The sequence below is a fragment of the Telmatherina bonti genome (assembly GCF_933228915.1).
Source record: "Telmatherina bonti genome assembly, chromosome: 16".
NCBI classification, from domain to species: Eukaryota; Metazoa; Chordata; class Actinopteri; order Atheriniformes; family Telmatherinidae; genus Telmatherina; species Telmatherina bonti.
This window is the reverse complement of record NC_136614.1, coordinates 31,058,993-31,077,087: the sequence shown is the minus strand read 5'-3', so window position 1 is coordinate 31,077,087 and position 18,095 is coordinate 31,058,993. Positions and strand designations below refer to the sequence as shown.

At 43.3% G+C, this 18,095-nt stretch overlaps 2 protein-coding genes across 2 annotated transcripts in view; one reads left to right on the top strand and one right to left on the bottom strand.

Moving 5' to 3' along the window:
* kif26bb (kinesin family member 26Bb) overlaps nt 1–4,499 on the bottom strand; it is a gene marked incomplete at both ends in the record, with an annotated part of 38,238 nt that extends 33,739 nt beyond the window's left edge. Inside the window, 3 exons of the mRNA XM_079255152.1 lie at nt 110–553; nt 3,881–4,240; nt 4,458–4,499. Coding sequence (XP_079111278.1) covers nt 110–553; nt 3,881–4,240; nt 4,458–4,499 — 846 coding nt within the window. The remainder of the gene's footprint in view (nt 1–109; nt 554–3,880; nt 4,241–4,457) is intronic.
* A 3,261-nt stretch (nt 4,500–7,760) lies between these two features.
* On the top strand, nt 7,761–18,021 carry hnrnpub (heterogeneous nuclear ribonucleoprotein Ub). The gene is made up of 14 exons (XM_079255439.1): nt 7,761–8,326; nt 10,187–10,301; nt 12,148–12,227; nt 12,334–12,473; nt 12,595–12,694; nt 13,582–13,694; nt 13,791–14,054; nt 14,130–14,249; nt 14,330–14,458; nt 14,539–14,707; nt 14,800–15,099; nt 15,189–15,460; nt 15,858–15,995; nt 17,282–18,021. Exons 1-14 carry the CDS (start codon nt 7,897–7,899, stop codon nt 17,330–17,332), a joined length of 2,421 nt encoding a protein of 806 aa, XP_079111565.1. The 5' UTR covers nt 7,761–7,896; the 3' UTR covers nt 17,333–18,021.
* Nucleotides 18,022–18,095: the final 74 nt, after the last annotated feature.

The window sequence follows — 18,095 nt, the reverse complement described above, 5'->3', positions numbered from 1 at the left end:
GCACTCGTAAAGAACATACATTACCCATATAGCTCATTAAAAGGAGGGGGCCCTCACCAGGGAATGTGTTATGTGCAATTTAAAGCAAAGAGGAGGCTTTTAGGGGTACCTGATGGTAAGAATTTATGGTGACACCATCTGTATTGGACACAGATTTAGACGCCACCAGCTGCTGCTGCTCCTCTACCCAGCGGTCCATGTCCACGTTGGGAGGCTTGGGCCCCCGTCTTCTAAGGGTTTGAGGGGTCCTCTGAGGCGTCCTGGGACTTCCTGGACTGGAGGAAGTGTTGGTTTGATTACGTGGTTGATGCACAGCCTTTGTGTCACTCTGTCCCGGTACTGTCCCACTGCTTAGTCCAAACCCAAAAGGAGGCTTCGCCAATGACTGAGCACGACTCAGAGCCAGGTGGATGGCCTCCTGCTTGAAGTGGTTCAGGTTTGCACCACAGGTTCCACACTGGCCCAGCTCCCTTTCTCTCTCCTTGAACTCCACATTCGTACGACAGTGGACACGAAGGTTGTCATGAAGAAAGGCTGACAGGTCACTGGTGTCCTGCAGAAGGTGAGAAAATGTGACACGGAAACAATCAACCGTCTATTGTGTGTTTATTTGTATCACAACTCATTAACTAACATGTAAACATTATATTTTGATGTAACTCAGTTAGTCATGAAGTAATATCGTTATTATTAGATTAATTTTATCACAATATTAATGGTAAAAATTTTAATTATGCTAATCATAATAAGCCTGTTTATTTGGTCCACCTGTTCAGTTAAGACAGATATCTAATCAGTCAATCACAGGGCAGCAACTCAACACATTTACTCATAAAGACATCATGAAGACGACAGGCTGAAGAGCAAACTGAGCAAAGAAGAAAGGAGATCTAAGTGACTGTGAAGGTGACATGGTTGTTGAGTATTTCAGAAACCGCTGATCTACTGGGGTTTTCACACACAACCATCTCCAGGGTTTACAGAGACGATATGAAGACGAAAAATTATCCAGCAGTTGTCTGGACCAGTGGTGTAGTGGTCCCTCAAGAAGTGGGTGTACTCTCAATTTTTTGCCCTTGATTTATGAAAAAAAAAAAAAAAAAAAAACTGAATAAAAGTAGTCCAGAAAACGCAGATTCAGAAACAGTGACATGTAGGACTAGTCTACATAAATCCATCAGTATATCTGCTCATCGTTGATCATTTCTGCTCTTCGGTTTCAGGGCGGAAGAGTTGTAGAATAACTAAACCAGTACACAGACTGGAGAGAGACAGGCTCATAGACATATATATCTGTATTATGTCTATGTTCAGGCTGAAGTTAACGCAGCTGATGGCTAACTGCACCAGTGTAGCATACTGGTAACCTCATCTGAGCTGATGGGTGACGTAGGTACATGTGTAGGGATGTTTGTAATTGTAAAAGCAGCATCACAGGGGGATTTAGAAAGTTCTGACTGAAAAAGAAGTGGGTATACTACATATACAAGCGTATACCATGGACTGCACCACTGGTCTGGACCAACATGTCTTGTTGATGTCAGAGGAGAACGGCAGGACTGGATTCAACACATCCAACCCTGAAGCAGACTTTTCTTGCTTCTTGATTTATCACAGCCCACCTGAGACCATGTCCATCCCTTATATGACCATCTTCTGATGGAAACTTCCAGCAGGATGATGCACCATGTCACAAAGCTCACATCATCTCCACCATGACGATGAGTTCACTGTCCTCCAACGGCCTCCACAGTCACCAGATCTCAGTCCAGCAGAGCATCTTTGGGATGTGGTGGAACGGGAGATTCCCATCATGATGTGCAGCAACTGTGTGATGCATCATGTCAACATGGAGGAAATCTCTGAAGAACGTTTCCACCTTGTTGGAACTATCGCACCAAGAATTGAGAGAGTTCTGCGGGTAAAAGGGGGTCTAACCCAGTACAAGGAAGGTGAAACTGACAGTGACTGTTTATTCTAATGCATCTCAACCTGAACTTCATGCTGAGATGGAAAAATTAAAGTTCTGTATCACTGAGGAGCTCCAAATGCATTCAGTGCATTTACTAGGGCTGTGATGATATGCTTTTGTCCTGATTCGATTCAATTCCGATTTTTTGGGTGCCGATTCTATTCAAATTGCGATTCTCACAATTCTTCGATATTGCTCATTTTTGTAGATTAAAAGAAAAAAAAAATGTATAAAACTTTTTTTTGCTTGTCATTTTTCTTGATTTCAATTGGGAAAAACAAAACCGTAGCCAGATCATCATTTTGCGGCTATAACACCAAAGAAGGCAAGTTAAAAGATCAATAAAAACAATCAAAATTACAAAAATTTTGAAATGGATTATGTTTATTTATTTGTAAAGAAAATCGATTTTTTTTTTTTTTTAACAAAAAATCCATTTTAAAATTGTGAAGCAAAGAAATCCCAATTTTCGATTTTTCGATTCGATTTTCCCACCCATATACCATGAAAACAAAGAGCGTTTTCTCTTATGTGTTTCTGAGAAGCATCAATTAGCATAAATGTTGTCTACCATCATACAAGCTGTTCTCTGCATGGAAGTGAAGTTATCAAAAGTCATTTTATTTGCTGACAAGAGAAGGTGTTGAACAGGTTCAGATCACGCTACTTCAAACATGTTGACATCTGAGTCCTCAGCTGTCAAATCTAACAAGAAGAAACAGCGATGTCTCACTTTTCATCCGAACAAAAGGACACTTGTGTCAGGAGCCAACATGGCAGACTCACACTCCCCCCCCCCCCCCCCCCCCTCCCCCTTCCTGCCTCCTTCCAGCATCCTGCTCACCATAAATGCCTCACAAACACACACACACACACACACACAGAGAGACACAGAGGAGAACCATATCACTCAGCTACAATAAAGTCATTTAAACTTCAATAATGCTAATACAGCATGTATGAAACACACTAACGAGGTGTGTATGCTCTGATGTTCAATGTCAAACAAAGAAATAAATAATCATTTCAGCTTGGATTGTGCCACAATAACACGAGAGTCATCGAGTTTCTGAGTTGGTAAAAAAAAAAAACGATGATATCATCGAGCGCCCATGGTGCTTTTGAGAAATCACTCTCGGATCAATAAACCAGAAAGGAGCTAACTGGCTTATCAGGTTTCTTCTGAGCATCTCTGCGGCCATAAGAGGCCATCTTTCTCTCTTCTTCTTCTTCTGTGGTCCTTCCCTAACCTGACATGTCCCATCCCACTTAAGAGGACAAAAATAAATAGCCTTCTCTCGGTGGGGACGACCGAAGATGACACAGAGATGTCGCCATGAAATATTCATGCCCATTTAAAACCACTGGGCAGGAATGTCGCTGGTTTACTTTGTGGATGGGGGGTCTGGGTGATGGATGCATGGGTGTGTGTTCCTCTAAAAGGTGGCAGCAGGGTGATGCTGATGTGGCCACATGAGCATTAAAACACAATCTCATGGTCTTAGTGTTTAACGTGTGTGAAGAGACTCAACGTTTTGTTGAATATTTCTCTCAGAGCTGCAAAAAAGGTGATTTATTTTTGTTTTTTCTTTCACCTCTGGTTTATTTTTGCCAATTTAGTGAAAAAAAAATGTTTGTTTTTTTGTTGCTCATGCAATAAAAGGATCATTTCAAGACAAAGAAAGGCAACAAATGTTTACATTTCTTTGGAAGCACTGGAATCAATAAAAGACTCTTTTATGGGCACTTAACTGTATAGAAAAAGTTTTTTGTTTTTTTGTTTTTTTTTATTTGTTTTCTATTTAACAACTATTTCCTCCTTTTTTCCAAATAATCAGCCTCAGCATTCATGATCTTTTCCTCCTTCTTCTCCCCCACAGCATCATCATCATCATCATCATCACTGACCTTGCAGGAGAAGTGATGGTGGACAGCCAGACTCAGCGCTTGCTTCTTCAGAGCAACAAGGGTCGCTGAGCACTTGTCACAGCACGCAACTTTCCGGTCGGACCTCCCAAAGCCTGGACTGAAGCCTCTACAGATGGTCCCGCTGCCGAAGGACATGGTGCTCCTGATGCGGTCCCCCACAGACCCGGGGAGGGAGTTGTAAGACGGAACATCGTCTGCTCTCTGGCACATATTCCGATGTGGGTCGCTCCTGGAGCCTCCGGCGCCCTCCGGTGCGGGGCGCCCCTTCTTGGGTCGGTTGTCTCCTCCTCCGGGGCTTGAAAGTCCGACAGACTCGCAGTGATGCTGCACTTCTGAGCTCTGAGGGATAAATCATCATGAAGAGGATGTATGTGGGCTTTGGCAGCGGGAAATTAGATATCAATCGACTTGGGCAACTAACCACACCCTAATGTTTTTCTTTTCTTCTGCTTTTTCTTCTTGCAGCGCAAGACTGTGATCTCTGCAGGTGAAACTCCACAGACTAAACAAACCTCTCCTCATCAAATGAGTTTTATACTGAATAAATTGAACTTACCCGGATCGAGGCAGGAAATCTCTCCCCAGTCACAGATGGCATGACAACTTGTAAATATTTAAAAAGATATCCGAACAAAGGCAGGTTGTTGTTTTGTTGGATTTAGCCAAATCTCCGAGAAAGCAAAGGAAATTGTGTTTACTCATGTTTGGTTGGAAGGAGAAACGATGACAAAGAGAGATGGAGATCCTGAAGACGCGCAGTTGTGACAGTGGCGCAGAGACGGACAAGTGAGCGCACTGAAGAGCGCTTCATGGATTCACTGTGCCTTTTTTTTTTTTCCTGCTCTGACCTCCTCCGGGAGGCAGTAAGGAGCAACAGCTCAGACAAACCTTCGACTCCAAACATGTTTCTTGTCACATCAATAAAGTCGATGTCCTGCAAGTGATGCGTCATGTAAGCGCCCTCGTGCCTCGCAGTGAACCTGCAACTTTAAGATGCTCATAGAAAGGATCGAAGTAAATTAAAATAATTTCATGCTTCATTTGTTGTTTTTCTGATGGCTGAACACATTTTAGCTGTTCTGACTCAACAAAAACTAAACACATTTAGAAGTAATTTATCATCCCAGCAGGAGATTTGTGATCGCATTAACAGAAATATTAAATGTAAATCATTTAACAAACTGAAACACTGTCAGTCATCTACACACAGCCTGTAATGAATCAGCTACTATCATTTATTGATTACATTAACATTAAATAAGATTCCAAGTGGTCGCAGAAAGGATTTCAAAAAGGTCTAAAAATGATAAATACGTTTTAATTCATGAGAATATCTCAGAATGAAACCTCTGAAATACAGTTTACCAGCCAAAACATACAAAACAAGATAGATAGATAGATAGATAGATAGATAGATAGATAGATAGATAGATAGATAGATAGATAGATAGATAGATAGATAGATAGATAGATAGATAGATAGATAATTTCAACCTCAACACTGGGAAGTTGTGTAAGAAATAAACAACTTCTGTCTCATTTAAAATTATCCAGATTTATTTAGAAATTTAATTGAATTTAGAAATTCAAAATATTTACGTTTTTTTTAACATTATTTGGTGCAAATTGTACATCCAACTAACCAAGTTTCAACATAGTACCCAGTAAAGGTGGGATTTATTACCTAATGGGGATAAGTATCTAACTTTTTATGAAATTTATCAGTTATGGTTAGTTATATTGTCCATCCATCTTCTTCCGCTGATCCGGGGTCGGGTCGCAGGGGCAGCAGCCTAAGCAGGGAAGCCCAGACTTCCCTCTCCCCAGCCACACTTGCCAACATTTGATCCCAAGGCATTCCCAGGCCAGCCGAGAGATATAATCCCTCCAGCATGTTCTGGGTCTTCCCCGGGGTCTCCTCCCAGAGGGACGTGCCTGGAACACCTCACCAGGGAGGTCCAGGAAGCATCTTGACCAGATGCCCAACCACCGCAACTGGTTCCTCGCGATGCGGAGGAGCAGGGCTCTACTCTGATCTCCTCCCAGATGACCGAGATCCTCACCCTATCTCTGAGGGAGAGCCCAGCTACCCTGCGGAGGAAACTCATTTCAGCCCCCTGTATACAAGATCTCATTCTTTCGGTCACGACCCACACCTCATGACCATAGGTGAGGGTAGGAACGTAGATCAACTCGTAAATCAAGAGCTTCGCCTTGTGGCTCAGCTACTTCTTCTCCACAACTGACCGGCGCAGAGTCTGCATTACTGCAGACGCCTCACCGATCCATCTGTCGATCTCACGCTCCATCCTTCCCTCACTCGTGAACAAGACCCCGGGATATTTAAACTCCTCCACTTGAGGCAGGACCTCACTCCCGACCAGGAGAGGACAATCCAATCTCGTACAAGGGGGTCCGGTACCCCATACTCCCAGGTTACCCCCCACAGGAGCCCCCGGGGGACACGGTGGAACGCCTTCTCAAGGTCCACAAAGCACATGTAGATTGGTTGGGCAAACTCCCATGCCCCCTCCAGGACCCCAAAGAGGGTATAGAGCTGGTCCACTGTTCCGCGACCAGGATGAAAACCACACTGCTCCTCCTCAATCCGAGATTCGACAATCCGGTGGACCCTCCTCTCCAGGACCCCTGAATAGACCTTACCAGGGAGGTTGAGGAGTGTAATTCCTCTGTAATTGGAACACGCCCTCCGTTCCCCATTCTTAAAAAGGGCGACCACCCCCCAAGTCTTCCTGTCCAGCAACACTGTCCCCGATGTCCACGCGATGCTGCAGAGGCATGTCAACGAGGACAGCCCCAGTCACTCCCCTCCAGGTCTGAACTGCTGTTCGGTGTATAAGCACAGAACCCACCCTCCCTTACTGAAGGTGGAGGGAAACTACCCTTTCATCCACGTGGGTAAACCCCAATGTGCAGGCACCAAGCCGGGGGCTGATGAGATTGTCCACACCTGCTCAGCACCTCTCACCATGAGCAACTCCAGAGTGGAAGAAGGTCCAGCCCCTCTCAAGGGTACTGGTTCCAGAGCCCAAGCCATGCATCGAGGTGAGTCCAATTATATCTAGCTGGAACCGCTCAACCTCACGCACAAGCTCAGGCTCCTTCCCAACCAGAGAAGTGAAATTTCACGTCCCTAGAGCCAGTTTCTGCAGCCGGGGATCGGACTGTCAGGGTCCCCGCCCCTTGCAGCCACCCAGCTCACATTGCACCTGACCCCTACGGCTCCTCTCGCAGATGGTGAGCCCACAGGAGGTAGGGCCCATGTAACCCTTTCGGGCTGAGCCCGACCAGGCTCCAAGGGCAAAGGCCCGGCCACCAGACGTTTGCTCTCGTGCCTCACCCCCAGGCCTGGCTTCAGAGGAGGGCCCTGGTGACCCGGGTCCTGGCAAGGGAACATTTATGCCCATGGGTGTATTCATCATTGGGCTCTTTGAGCCGTACTTAGTCTGGTCCCTCCCCCAGACACCTGTTTGCCATTGGTGACCCTACTAGGGGCATAAAGCCCCCTACAACATAGCTGTTAGGACCCACAAACCCATTCACCACGATAAGATAGCGGCTCGGGGAGGGGTAGTTATATTGTGCATTACGGTATTTTCTTTGTACTAACTCTGACCCGCTGCTGGCCTAGTTTAAAATTACTTTTTAATTAGGCATTAGGCCTAATTAAGAATAGTATCTTCCTCCACATCTGTCCGCACCAATGACTTCAAAAAGGTTTGTTTGGTTTTACTGAAAGCGACAGATGGTCAGCGGAGCTGCGCTGCATTGTGGGTATTTACGGCAGGCAACGTCACGCTCCTCCCCCGCCCCCACACACGACCGCAGCCTCGACGCAGCTCTCTCTGCCGGTGAAACACTGCTTCGGTAGCGGGTGCCATTTGGCGCAATTCCGACCTATTTCTATAAACAAAGGGCGTTCTATTATTTATTTCCAGTCGTATTTTAATCACGTTTGTCGTCAAACATTCACAATGAGCGCAATTAACGTGAAAAAGCTGAAGGTAAACGAGCTGAAGGACGAGCTGAAAAAGCGTAATCTGTCCGACAAGGGTCTGAAGGCCGACCTGATGGACCGCCTGCAGGCCGCGCTGGACGAGGAGGCCCTCGCCGGAGACTCCTCGCTGGGTCAGGAAGCTTCTGCAGACGATGGTTTCGACCAGGCGGGAATGGGAGAGGAGGAAGAGGACGAAGGCCCGGTAGAGGAAAGCATGGAAGCTAACGAGGAAGAGCCTGGAAATGTGGACGATGGCAATGCGGTTGCGGAGGACGAAGAGATGGGTGAGGGGGAAGAAGAAGAAGGGGATGAGGACGACAACATGGACCCTATGCTCAAAGGAGACGTAGACGACATGGAGAAAATTGAGACGGAGGACGATGAGCCCGGGGAGCAGGCTGCTGAGGGTGAGTCGGAGGAATTGTTTTTGGAAATGTGACTGCTTGGATGGATTGTGGCTGGGTGCCGGTCTTTTTTTTTTTTTTTTTTTGGCTAAAGCCTTAAAGCAGCCGGCCGGGAATGACCGAAAAAAAGAGCGTCCATGTTGAGACAGGAAGCATGATCCATGCTAGTTAGCTTTAGCCGCTAGCACCATAGACAGTCTATGGATCCAAGCTAGTTAGCCTTACCCGCTAGCAGCGTAGACCGTCTTTGGAGCCATGCTAGTTAGCGTTAGCCGCTAGCAGTTAGCATCGGTCACCACCTTGGTTAGCTCATCATTTTGCAGCGCCAAGTGAAACTGTCCCGATTATAAAATGGCTGTGTAAGAGACATAAGTCAACTTCTTATTTAAAGGTAACTGGTAATGTTCACTAATAATCATGTAGGGTGATGAGAAATATAATTGGTTGAGCTTGTTGAGGTTTTCCTTTCGTTTTGTTTAGGGTATTAGCTTGCCAGCTAGCTTATTTTCCTTTGTGTCTGGTGCGGTGCTAACGAGCGGCTAAACCGGTTAGCCAGTTCAGAGGTTCCCATCTTGGTTTGCTCAAACATGAGGGCATTTTGGGCCTATGAAAGACAAAAAACAATGTTTGTTTTTGCTTTTCATGGGAATAATAAAGATCTAGGGCTGTGTTTAACCCTTAATGGGGCAAGTGACTATTTTTGATCACTTTGTTTCCTTTCATATTTAGCATGAAACTATTTTATTTTTTGTTGCTGTAACAACAGAATGGAGATCTTGGTTCATACCAGAAGGACAATTTTAGGTTAAAATTTCTAATTGAAAGGTATTTCTTTGAGTGTCCTATAAAGGGTTAAATCACAGTACATACATCTAACTAGGTTGTTTTAATATAAATCAGTTTATATTACTGCTATATTTTATTACAACCTTTGAAAAAAGTATTTATTATTTATAATGAATGTTTAATGATTTTCTTATGTAGTTTGTAAATCTCTTAGGGCCCCTATCAAGTCATTGGGCCCTTACAATCTACCTAACACCCCCCCCCCCCCCCCCCCTATGGCGCCTCTGGGTGTACAATTTCTATTACCGCCTAAAAATGAGATTAGCATTGGGTTTTTTTGTTGTTGTTTTTTTTAAGTAAATGTATATGCAGCTAGTGCAAATCTATAAACTAGCTTAGAATCTGTCAGTGCATTATAATTGTGAAGAAATGAGCTCACAACATGGCCGGGAACATCTGAACTAGCTAACCCTACCCTGTGCTGAAGAAGAGCCCGACGCTGAACTGCTTGTCCAGCTAGCTCGCGGGTACTTTGTCCGTTGTTTGTCATTTCCTTATTGAAGGAACCAACTTAAACATCTTGAATGTATATGATTAGTCACTAAGTTATTCACTTCAGCATACTGAGGAGGTGGTTTATTCACCATCAAAGTAGGTTTCTCTGCATGATGCATTTGTCCCTGATAACAGTAGACTTGCCTTCCTTTAGTAAACTAGTCTTGTATACAAAGCCCATTGAGAACAGTGTATTTTAAGCCCTGTATTGCAGGGTTAATTATCCTTTTATCTTTCAGACTCTTCCAGCCCCAGTAAACCTTGTTCATAATGTTCATTTTGGCCAGCTTATGTTGTAATTACTATCTGGTCCTCAGAACTGTTACAAGTCATAAAGTATGATTGTATTGTTTTAAGTGTAATCATGAGGTGTTGCCTCTTAATAACTTAACATTTTTGATATGGTCGACACAATGTAACTAATGAACGGGCTTTGTGGGCCAGAACCCCACAGCCAGTCCGACCTCTCTCTCTGTCTCAAAAAGGAGCACCTCATTCTATATCTTTGTTCTATTTTCAAAGGGGATGCGGACAAAGACACGAATGCTGATCAGAAGAATAAGAAGGGTGTTAAGAGACGCCGGGAGGAACATGGAAGGGGCTACTTTGAATTTATTGAAGAGAACAAATACAGCTGGTAAGGATGGGACAGAGCAAAAAATGGCCTTCGGCATCCCTGAAGCGCCATCCATAGCTTTGTTGAATTGTATTGGCTTTAAATGCCAATGCACACAACTAGCAAGAGGAAGTAACCCTCATTTTAAGTATTTTATTATTTACTGATAACATAACTTTCACACATGTGTTTGAGGGTCATTCCTGACTACCTAAAGAGCCTTACCATTTACTTTTTACAGTGCCCACTCACTTTGTGTCTTTAATGGACTGCATTCTGTAGCAGAAGTGCATCTTATCAGATCTCTATGAACTTTCACATTTGTTCCTCATGCCACTTATTGTTTTGGAAAGCTCGTGTGTCCTCAAGGTGATTGGCGGCCGCTCTAGGAGAACCCAGAGGAAAGTAGCAGGTGAACACTTTCTGAATGGAGGGGTGGGGTAGCTGAGAGGCGTGGGAGGAGGGGTCCAGTGCTGCAATGTAGCACACAAGGATGTAGCAAAATTTCCAAGTGTTGGAACGTCCACAGAGGAGCTCGCTATTGATCGTCCATCTTATTTCCTCGCTATGGTCAATATTTTTATTTCTTTTTCCTTTCTTTTACTGTAATTTCACTGGTTGTAGATGTCCAAATGCTTTTTCTGTCTCATCGTGTGTGTGTGTGTGTGTGTGTGTGTATATGAATGTCTACATTTGCAAGAATATTTCTGCCCCTGCGTAGGTGACATCATGCATTGCATGTATGGATTTCCGAATGAATGTTGTGTATGTGTGTTTGCATACATGTCCCTACTTCTTAGTCAGTGTTTTGTTTTCATTGCACTGTTAACACATGGAAGATGAAATGGTTTAGGAGAATTTTGTCTACTTTTTAATGTATTTATATTTTATTGTATTTTTTGCAGACAGTCCACGATTGATCAGCAATATTTGGGATATTGTGTTGCTGTAAAAGTTTCCAGTTTTTAAGTTTAGTTACAGAAATCCAATCGGTTTTATTTTAAGTTTTTTTTTTTCCCCCTATCAAGCTTGCAGTGATTTATTACACCCTCCTAATCTCTGAGACTTCCATCGTGATTGGCAGTGAATGACTTGATGCCGTGCCTCACTGACACCAGGCGCTGTTATCCAGAGCTGCCATGCACCCCTACATCAGCAGGAGGTGTTGCATCCACCACAACAGAACTTCATTCTGCTAAATTATCCAGCTGGAGTTTCATTATTTGCTTTCAGTAAAACTTTAAGCATCATTTTAATGTTGAGCTTCCTTACCAAGTCGGGAACTATTTGTTTGTTTTTTTTATTTCCCATTGGAAATTAACCTATGTATGTAGCTACAGAGCTGGTAAGTTTCAGGATTTCTCAGTATAGTGTTTTGCTTATGATGCCAACATGTACTGCTGTGTTGACCTTTTAACGTGGAATTCCACACATAAGAAGTTATATTTAACTTCATCAGCAGTTGCTGCGACCGAGCCAACAGAAGACACACTTATCTGAAAGGGGAGAGGTCTGCTTTTAGTTAATCACTCTGGCTGAGGTGGATAGCCGTGCATGCTAAGGCTAGAGGCGGTGCTTTCTGTCTGTGTATCTTTCACATTTTTAGATTTCGCTGGATGCTACAAGGTAAGTGCAGGCCAAGGCCCACAACACAGCCAACTATCCAAAACGTTTTGAGGCTCGCTTTTCCAGTTCACATCAAGTTTATTGAATTTATTTTTTTGTTTTTATTATTTTAACCCCTCGTCTGTCCTTCCACTTCTTTCCCCATTATTTTTCAGCAAGTGGTCCCTAAAGCATCTATATGTTCCATGCAGTTGCAGTGACAGGTGAATCCTCTAATTGACTTGATGGCATCTCTTTTCAGTTCTTCCTTTAAGTCCCCTGTACCCCCCTTGGAGGAAGAGGATGAAGAGTACGATGACACTAAAGTCTGCTTGGATTCCTGTAAGTTTTCCAGCTTGAATCTTTGGAAATTGGTCAAAAATTTGATTTTAAAGAGACTGAGACTGACTGACAAGGAAAATAATCTTTTTGTTTTTTCCTGCACCAGACAACTGTGACCTGCACTTTAAAGTGTCACGAGATCGTTACAGCGCCTCGTCCCTCACGATGGAAAGCTTTGCTTATCTCTGGTCTGGAGGCAAAGCCACCTACGGTGTGAATCAGGGCAAAGCCTGCTTTGAGATGAAGGTACAATAATGACTAGATTTACCTGTAAACATTCAGATTAATACAACTTGTTAAATGCGCACATCAGTGTGGAATAACAGAATTAAACATTCCTTAAATATGTTGTGCTTTGCCGTTATAGATCACAGAAAAGATTCCAGTTAAACACATTTCCAACAAGAACATGGACATTCATGATGTGCAGGTTGGATGGTCTCTGGCAACTGGCACGCTGCTCCTCGGTCAGCCACTCTTTTATTTCTAAGTATCGTATTAGAAAAGTTTATTTTACTGTCAGGTTTAAGGACGGCAGTTGCTCCTGCAGTACGTAACGTCTCGCTGACATCACTGACAGAAAACTTTCATTCTTTATATTCCTTTAAGACAACAAACAATACTTGGAAGTGGTGTTTGTGTTTACTTAGAGGTCATCAAAATAAGGTGAATAGCTGAATATGATCCTAAGTCGGGGGTCTGCAGCCTTCCAAGGAGCAAGTCCAGCTAAATAAAACCCGTGTAGAGCTCCTAATGTTGCACATCCTTTTGAAAAGAGACTGCTTGTAATTTTTCATTAATATCTACAGAATTTAGTATCAAAATTTAGTTTCAAACTGAATAAAAACATAAAACATTTGCAAATATAAGATATAAACTTTTTTTTCCTATAGGATGTAAATATTGGTGACAAATTATCTTTTTAAAAAGAAAACAGGCCAAAATTTCAAACTAAATAATAAAAAAATAAGTCTTAAAAATTTTACTGGAGCCGTTAGTGACATTATGCTTCATAATGCCTTTCAGTTTTTCCACAGATGATCTGTATTTAAAAACTTTAGTTTGTTCTTAATCACTTTTAGCCAGTGCTGTTCAGACCCTCATAAAGGTCCAGAGGCGGTTTTCAGACCCCTGTTCTTATATGAAGGACTCTTTCAGGAGAGCTCCACCTAGTGGTTTGTTAGCAAAGTTACATGTTTATGCAACATGCCTTCAGCTGTTTGCATCATATAAAACAATCTCGTGTTTTGTGTTGGTGCATGTAATTCATAGAACTATTAAATAGTCACAAAATGTGAGGAGTCAGTTCATGAATAAGAATCACTCTGACTCCAGTGGCTGTTTTACACTTTAGGGGAGGAGGAGTTTTCCTACGCTTACTCTGGGAAAGCCAAGAAGACGACCAACTGTGTGACGGAGGACTTTGGAGAAACATACGAGGAGAATGACGTCATCTGCTGCCTTATTGTAAGTCTGAGTTTTTGTTTATTTAACTTACATCAGAAATAAATCAACTCTGAAACTAATTTAACATTAAAAACGACTGTGCTTCTCTTTGTTTAGGACTTTGAGGGACCAGAGTTGGTCCTGTCCTACTCCAAGAACGGCGGCGAACCCGTCGTCGCCTTCCAGGTCAGCAAGGACTCCCTGAACGGCCAGGCCTTGTTCCCCCACGTCATCTGCCACAACTGCGCTGTGGAGTTCAACTTCGGCCAGATGGAGACTCCGTATTTCCCTCAGCCTGACGGATACACCTTCCTGCAGCAGATCCCTGTCAGCGAGCGGGTGCGGGGGGTGAAGGGGCCTCAGACGAAGGCTGAATGTGAGGTGAGTGCTGGACTCCAGAAGGGTTAAGAATCTTTCTAAACATCTTCTCTGACCTGTGTGCTTCTTGTTTCATAGATCATAGTGATGGTTGGTCTGCCAGGCTCAGGGAAGACTACCTGGGTGAAGAACCATGTCCAGGAGCATCCTGGGAAGTACTACATCCTGGGTAGCGACACCATTGTGGAAAAGATGATGGTCAGTGCTGATCCTAGCTCTGTGGCATCTTCTGTTTACTGTCTCTGGTCTAGTTTTTAATTTTCCTTCATTTCATACAGATCAACAGTCTGAAACGACAGTCGAAGGACATCACAAAGCTGACCGCCATTTCCCAGAGAGCACCGCTTTTCTTGGGAAAGTTTATTGAGATTGCTGCTCGCAAGAAGAGGAACTACATCCTGGATCATGTAAGCCGACTGCACGTCTGAATCAGCTTTGTTTGGGTGTGAATGTAACGTAGGACTGAAGATCTTCTTCCTCGCTCCAGACTAACCTGTCTGCACCGGGCCAGAAGAGGAAGATGTGTTTGTTTGCTGGTTTCCAGCGTAAGGCTGTGGTGGTCTGTCCGTCTGATGACGACTACAAGCAGAGAGTCCAGAAAAAGGTTGAGGGTGATGGCAAAGAGGTGCCTGAGCACGCTGTGCTCAAAATGAAAGGTAAGAAACATCTTTTATGCGAAAAAAAAACGTTCTCTGCTGTCTGTTTTAGCTTCTCTGACACGCCTGTGGTTCGTTTCCCGGCATTGCAGGCTTCTACGCTCTGCCTGAGCAGGGAGACAGCTTCGATGAAGTCCTCTATACGGAGCTGGCGAAGGAGGACGCTGCCAAGCTGCTGGAGCAGTATAAAGAGGAAAGCAAGAGCGCTCTGCCTGCTGAGAAGAAGCCCAACCAGGGAAGCACAGCTCCTAAAAGAGGTGGCGGCGGCGGCGGCGGCGGCAGCGGCACCCGTGGAGGCACCCGGGGAGGCAAGAACCAGTTTGGCCGCGGTGGGCCTGGACAGAGGGGTGGTGGCCGCGGAGGCTTCCAGAACAGAGGCAACTTCAGAGGAGGTAGGAGCCGTGCTCGGTGATGGCGGATGTTTTAAAGCAGCTGAAAACCAAACTGTTCGACTCAGACTGCTACTTCTATCTGTCCACAGTTCCCGGGCCTCGCGGCGGCTTCAACCGTCCCCCTCGCGGCTTCCTGCCTCCCCCCGCCTTCAGAGGAGGGTTCCCCAGCCGTGGGAACTTCAGCCGAGGTGGCGGCCCAATCCCCAGCCTGGGCGGGCCCCAGAGGGGCGGACCGATGAGGGGAAACATGGGACACAGGGGAGGACCCATGAACAGAGGCGGGCCAATGAACAGAGGGAACATGGGCAGAGGAGGTGGAGGCAACATGGGTCGCGGTGGAAACAGGGGGCATCCGGGCCAGGTAGGTGCAGCCATGAGGCTGACTTGGATTAAATGATCCAAACTGTTCAGATTTATTTTACAGACAAGTTCTGAGTATTTAGAGTCGCAGAGAAAAACAAAATCTGTTCATAACATTATGTGGTTATTATAGAGTTTTACCAGGTCATATCAATCATTTCTAAGTCTGTAGAAATATTACAATAATATTAGAATATTACAAAATGATATTACTTACGTTAACAGCATTACCAATAGCAATAATAAATAATAAAAATAATAATCTAATAACCATTACTGCAATGACAATGGTAACCGCTAAATAAACATGTCAATATTTTTACAGAGCTATTTTTCTAGCTCATGTTAAGAATAATCAACATTTTTATAAGTTATCTTTTTGCACATGTGTCCCACAGTTTCAACAGAGAGGTGGTAACCGTGGCAACTTTGGCAACAAGAACAGCAACTACGGCAACAACAGGAACAGTGGAAACTTTGGCAACAGGAACGGCATGGACAAGGCGCAGGCTTTCAACCAGAGCTGGCAGCAGGGGGTCAGTATTTCTGCACAGGGAGGGGAGTGGGGGTCATGTTGTGATCGGTGCTCTACGGGTCAGTGGTTCTGTAGAGGTGGGCCGACTCACTATTTAATCGAGTCATGTCAATATAACACGCATCTAACTAATTACAATATAAATATTAAAAACGTTTATTTTTCACAATGATTAAATGACAGAAAAAAAGCTGTAAAGTCTGGCAGAAAAAAAGAAATCTCACTGCTGCCCGGGCACTTTACAGTGACGAACCGGTCCGTCCCCCTAAAGTGTCCAGAAAAAAGTAAACAGAGATAGCGGGAAGCTAGCAGCTAGCCTTGTAGCTACCATCACTGTGAGTTACGTTTTGGTGTTTTATGGACATGAAAACAAACCAGACTTAATACAAATAAAAGATGTTTAAAGCCAAAATAAAATCTGATATTTATATTATAAACGTGTGACTGCAGCCCAGGTGAGATTAACTTTTTGTTCCTAACTATTAGTTCCTACTATTAGTAGTACTATTTCTAAAATGCTAAATCATAAATCTAAGAATTCATGGAAAATTTTAAAGACCAGATCTTTGGATTTATTTATAGTTCAACATAACTAGATGATAGTGGAGATACATTTGTTTGGTTACTTTGATTAATAAATTCTGAATGAGGAATTAAGTAGAATAAAAGCCACAGAGTGAGGAACAAATCTTCCAGTAGGGGGAAAGAGATGCAATCCTGATGGTCATTTAATCAAATCGTAACGCCGACCTCAAATCGTAGCGTGTTGACTCGAATCGTGAGGTACCTCGGATTGCCTACTTGTGTAATTGTGACAGTTTTATCCTGCAAACAGTCAGAATTGAAGAGGATTAAGTAGTTTTTGGTGGATTTAATTCACCATTTCGCCCCCGAAATCAGCTTTTCTAGATGCCAAATTCAGGGTGTTTTTTTTTTTTAAATTTTATTTTAATGCCGCGTTATAAGATGCTAATTTCACAGATTTATCTCTGCATTAATACTTTAATTTTAAAACCCCTGCTAAAAACCCTAATCTTTTTTGTTGTGTATTTTTTTATAATTATCTAGGAAATCATCTCTAGACCCCCATGTGGGTCTGCTCTGAGTGAAAAAACCACAGACATGCTACGGAGAACCACTGCATATCATTAATACTACATCCTTATTTTTCCTCTTAAACATCACAGTTTTATTTTAAGTGTTTTTATTATTATGTGTTATTATATTATTATGAGGTTTTTCCAGTCAAACTGGATTTTAACTCTTAAGCTTTTGTTCTGGTTGCAGTTCTGGAACCAGAAACCTTGGAGCCAGCACTATCAGCCTGGATATTACTAGGACACTTGTTGTAAAGGACTGGTGGTCAACACTGAGAGCCCACCACTAGCCACGGAGCATCCCTCCGCCCCTGCGGTTTGTTTCCTTCCTTAAATCTCCACTTTTAATAGCCTGAACCCCAGCGACCCGCGAGCAGGACTGAAGCAACTACATTCCATCCGAGGAGACTCCCAGCTGAATCTCGTATCTATCTACGCGTGTACGCCGTGGGTTCGGTTTCATTCATCGTTCTTTTCTCTCTTTTTTGTTGTATATTTCATATATTTTTCAACCAATTTTAAATGACATGCTTTTAAAAAAAAAAAATTCTAATGTTTGTAATATCAGGAACAGGAAACTTGCCATTTGGGGCATTTCTTTTTTTTTTTCTTCTTCTTCTTCCTCTTTTCAGAGTTGTGCATTTTATCTGTGCTGTGATTGTTTTTGTTTTTTTGCTTTTTATTACAAATTGTAAATATATTTTTTTGCGTAGTTAAAAAGATTGCAAGGAACCTGGCGACCTGCAGGAAGCATGATGGATTATGTTGGTAGACTGTTGCTGTTAATAGTCTGTTAAACAGTTAAATTAAGCATCAGTTCAGTTCCAGCAGGTTTTTTCTTTTCTTTTTCTTTTGATATATTTTTTTTGTTCCCATCAAATCTGTAACAAACTTCATAGTCAAACAATAAACAACTCATTTGCTTTTTTACATTCTTCTCGGCTTATTGACTTTTGATTTGTTCAAAGGTGCGTAAAAGACCTTTGAAAGGGCGACGGCCTGGT

Excerpts from the sequence above, each read along its gene's own strand:
- hnrnpub (XM_079255439.1), top strand. The coding sequence starts at position 7,897 with ATGAGCGCAATTAACGTGAAAAAGCTGAAGGTAAACGAGCTGAAGGAC. Across the intron at positions 12,474-12,594 it reads AAGCCTGCTTTGAGATGAAG|ATCACAGAAAAGATTCCAGT; the intron begins GTACAATAATGA and ends TTGCCGTTATAG. Across the intron at positions 14,055-14,129 it reads AGACGAAGGCTGAATGTGAG|ATCATAGTGATGGTTGGTCT; the intron begins GTGAGTGCTGGA and ends CTTGTTTCATAG.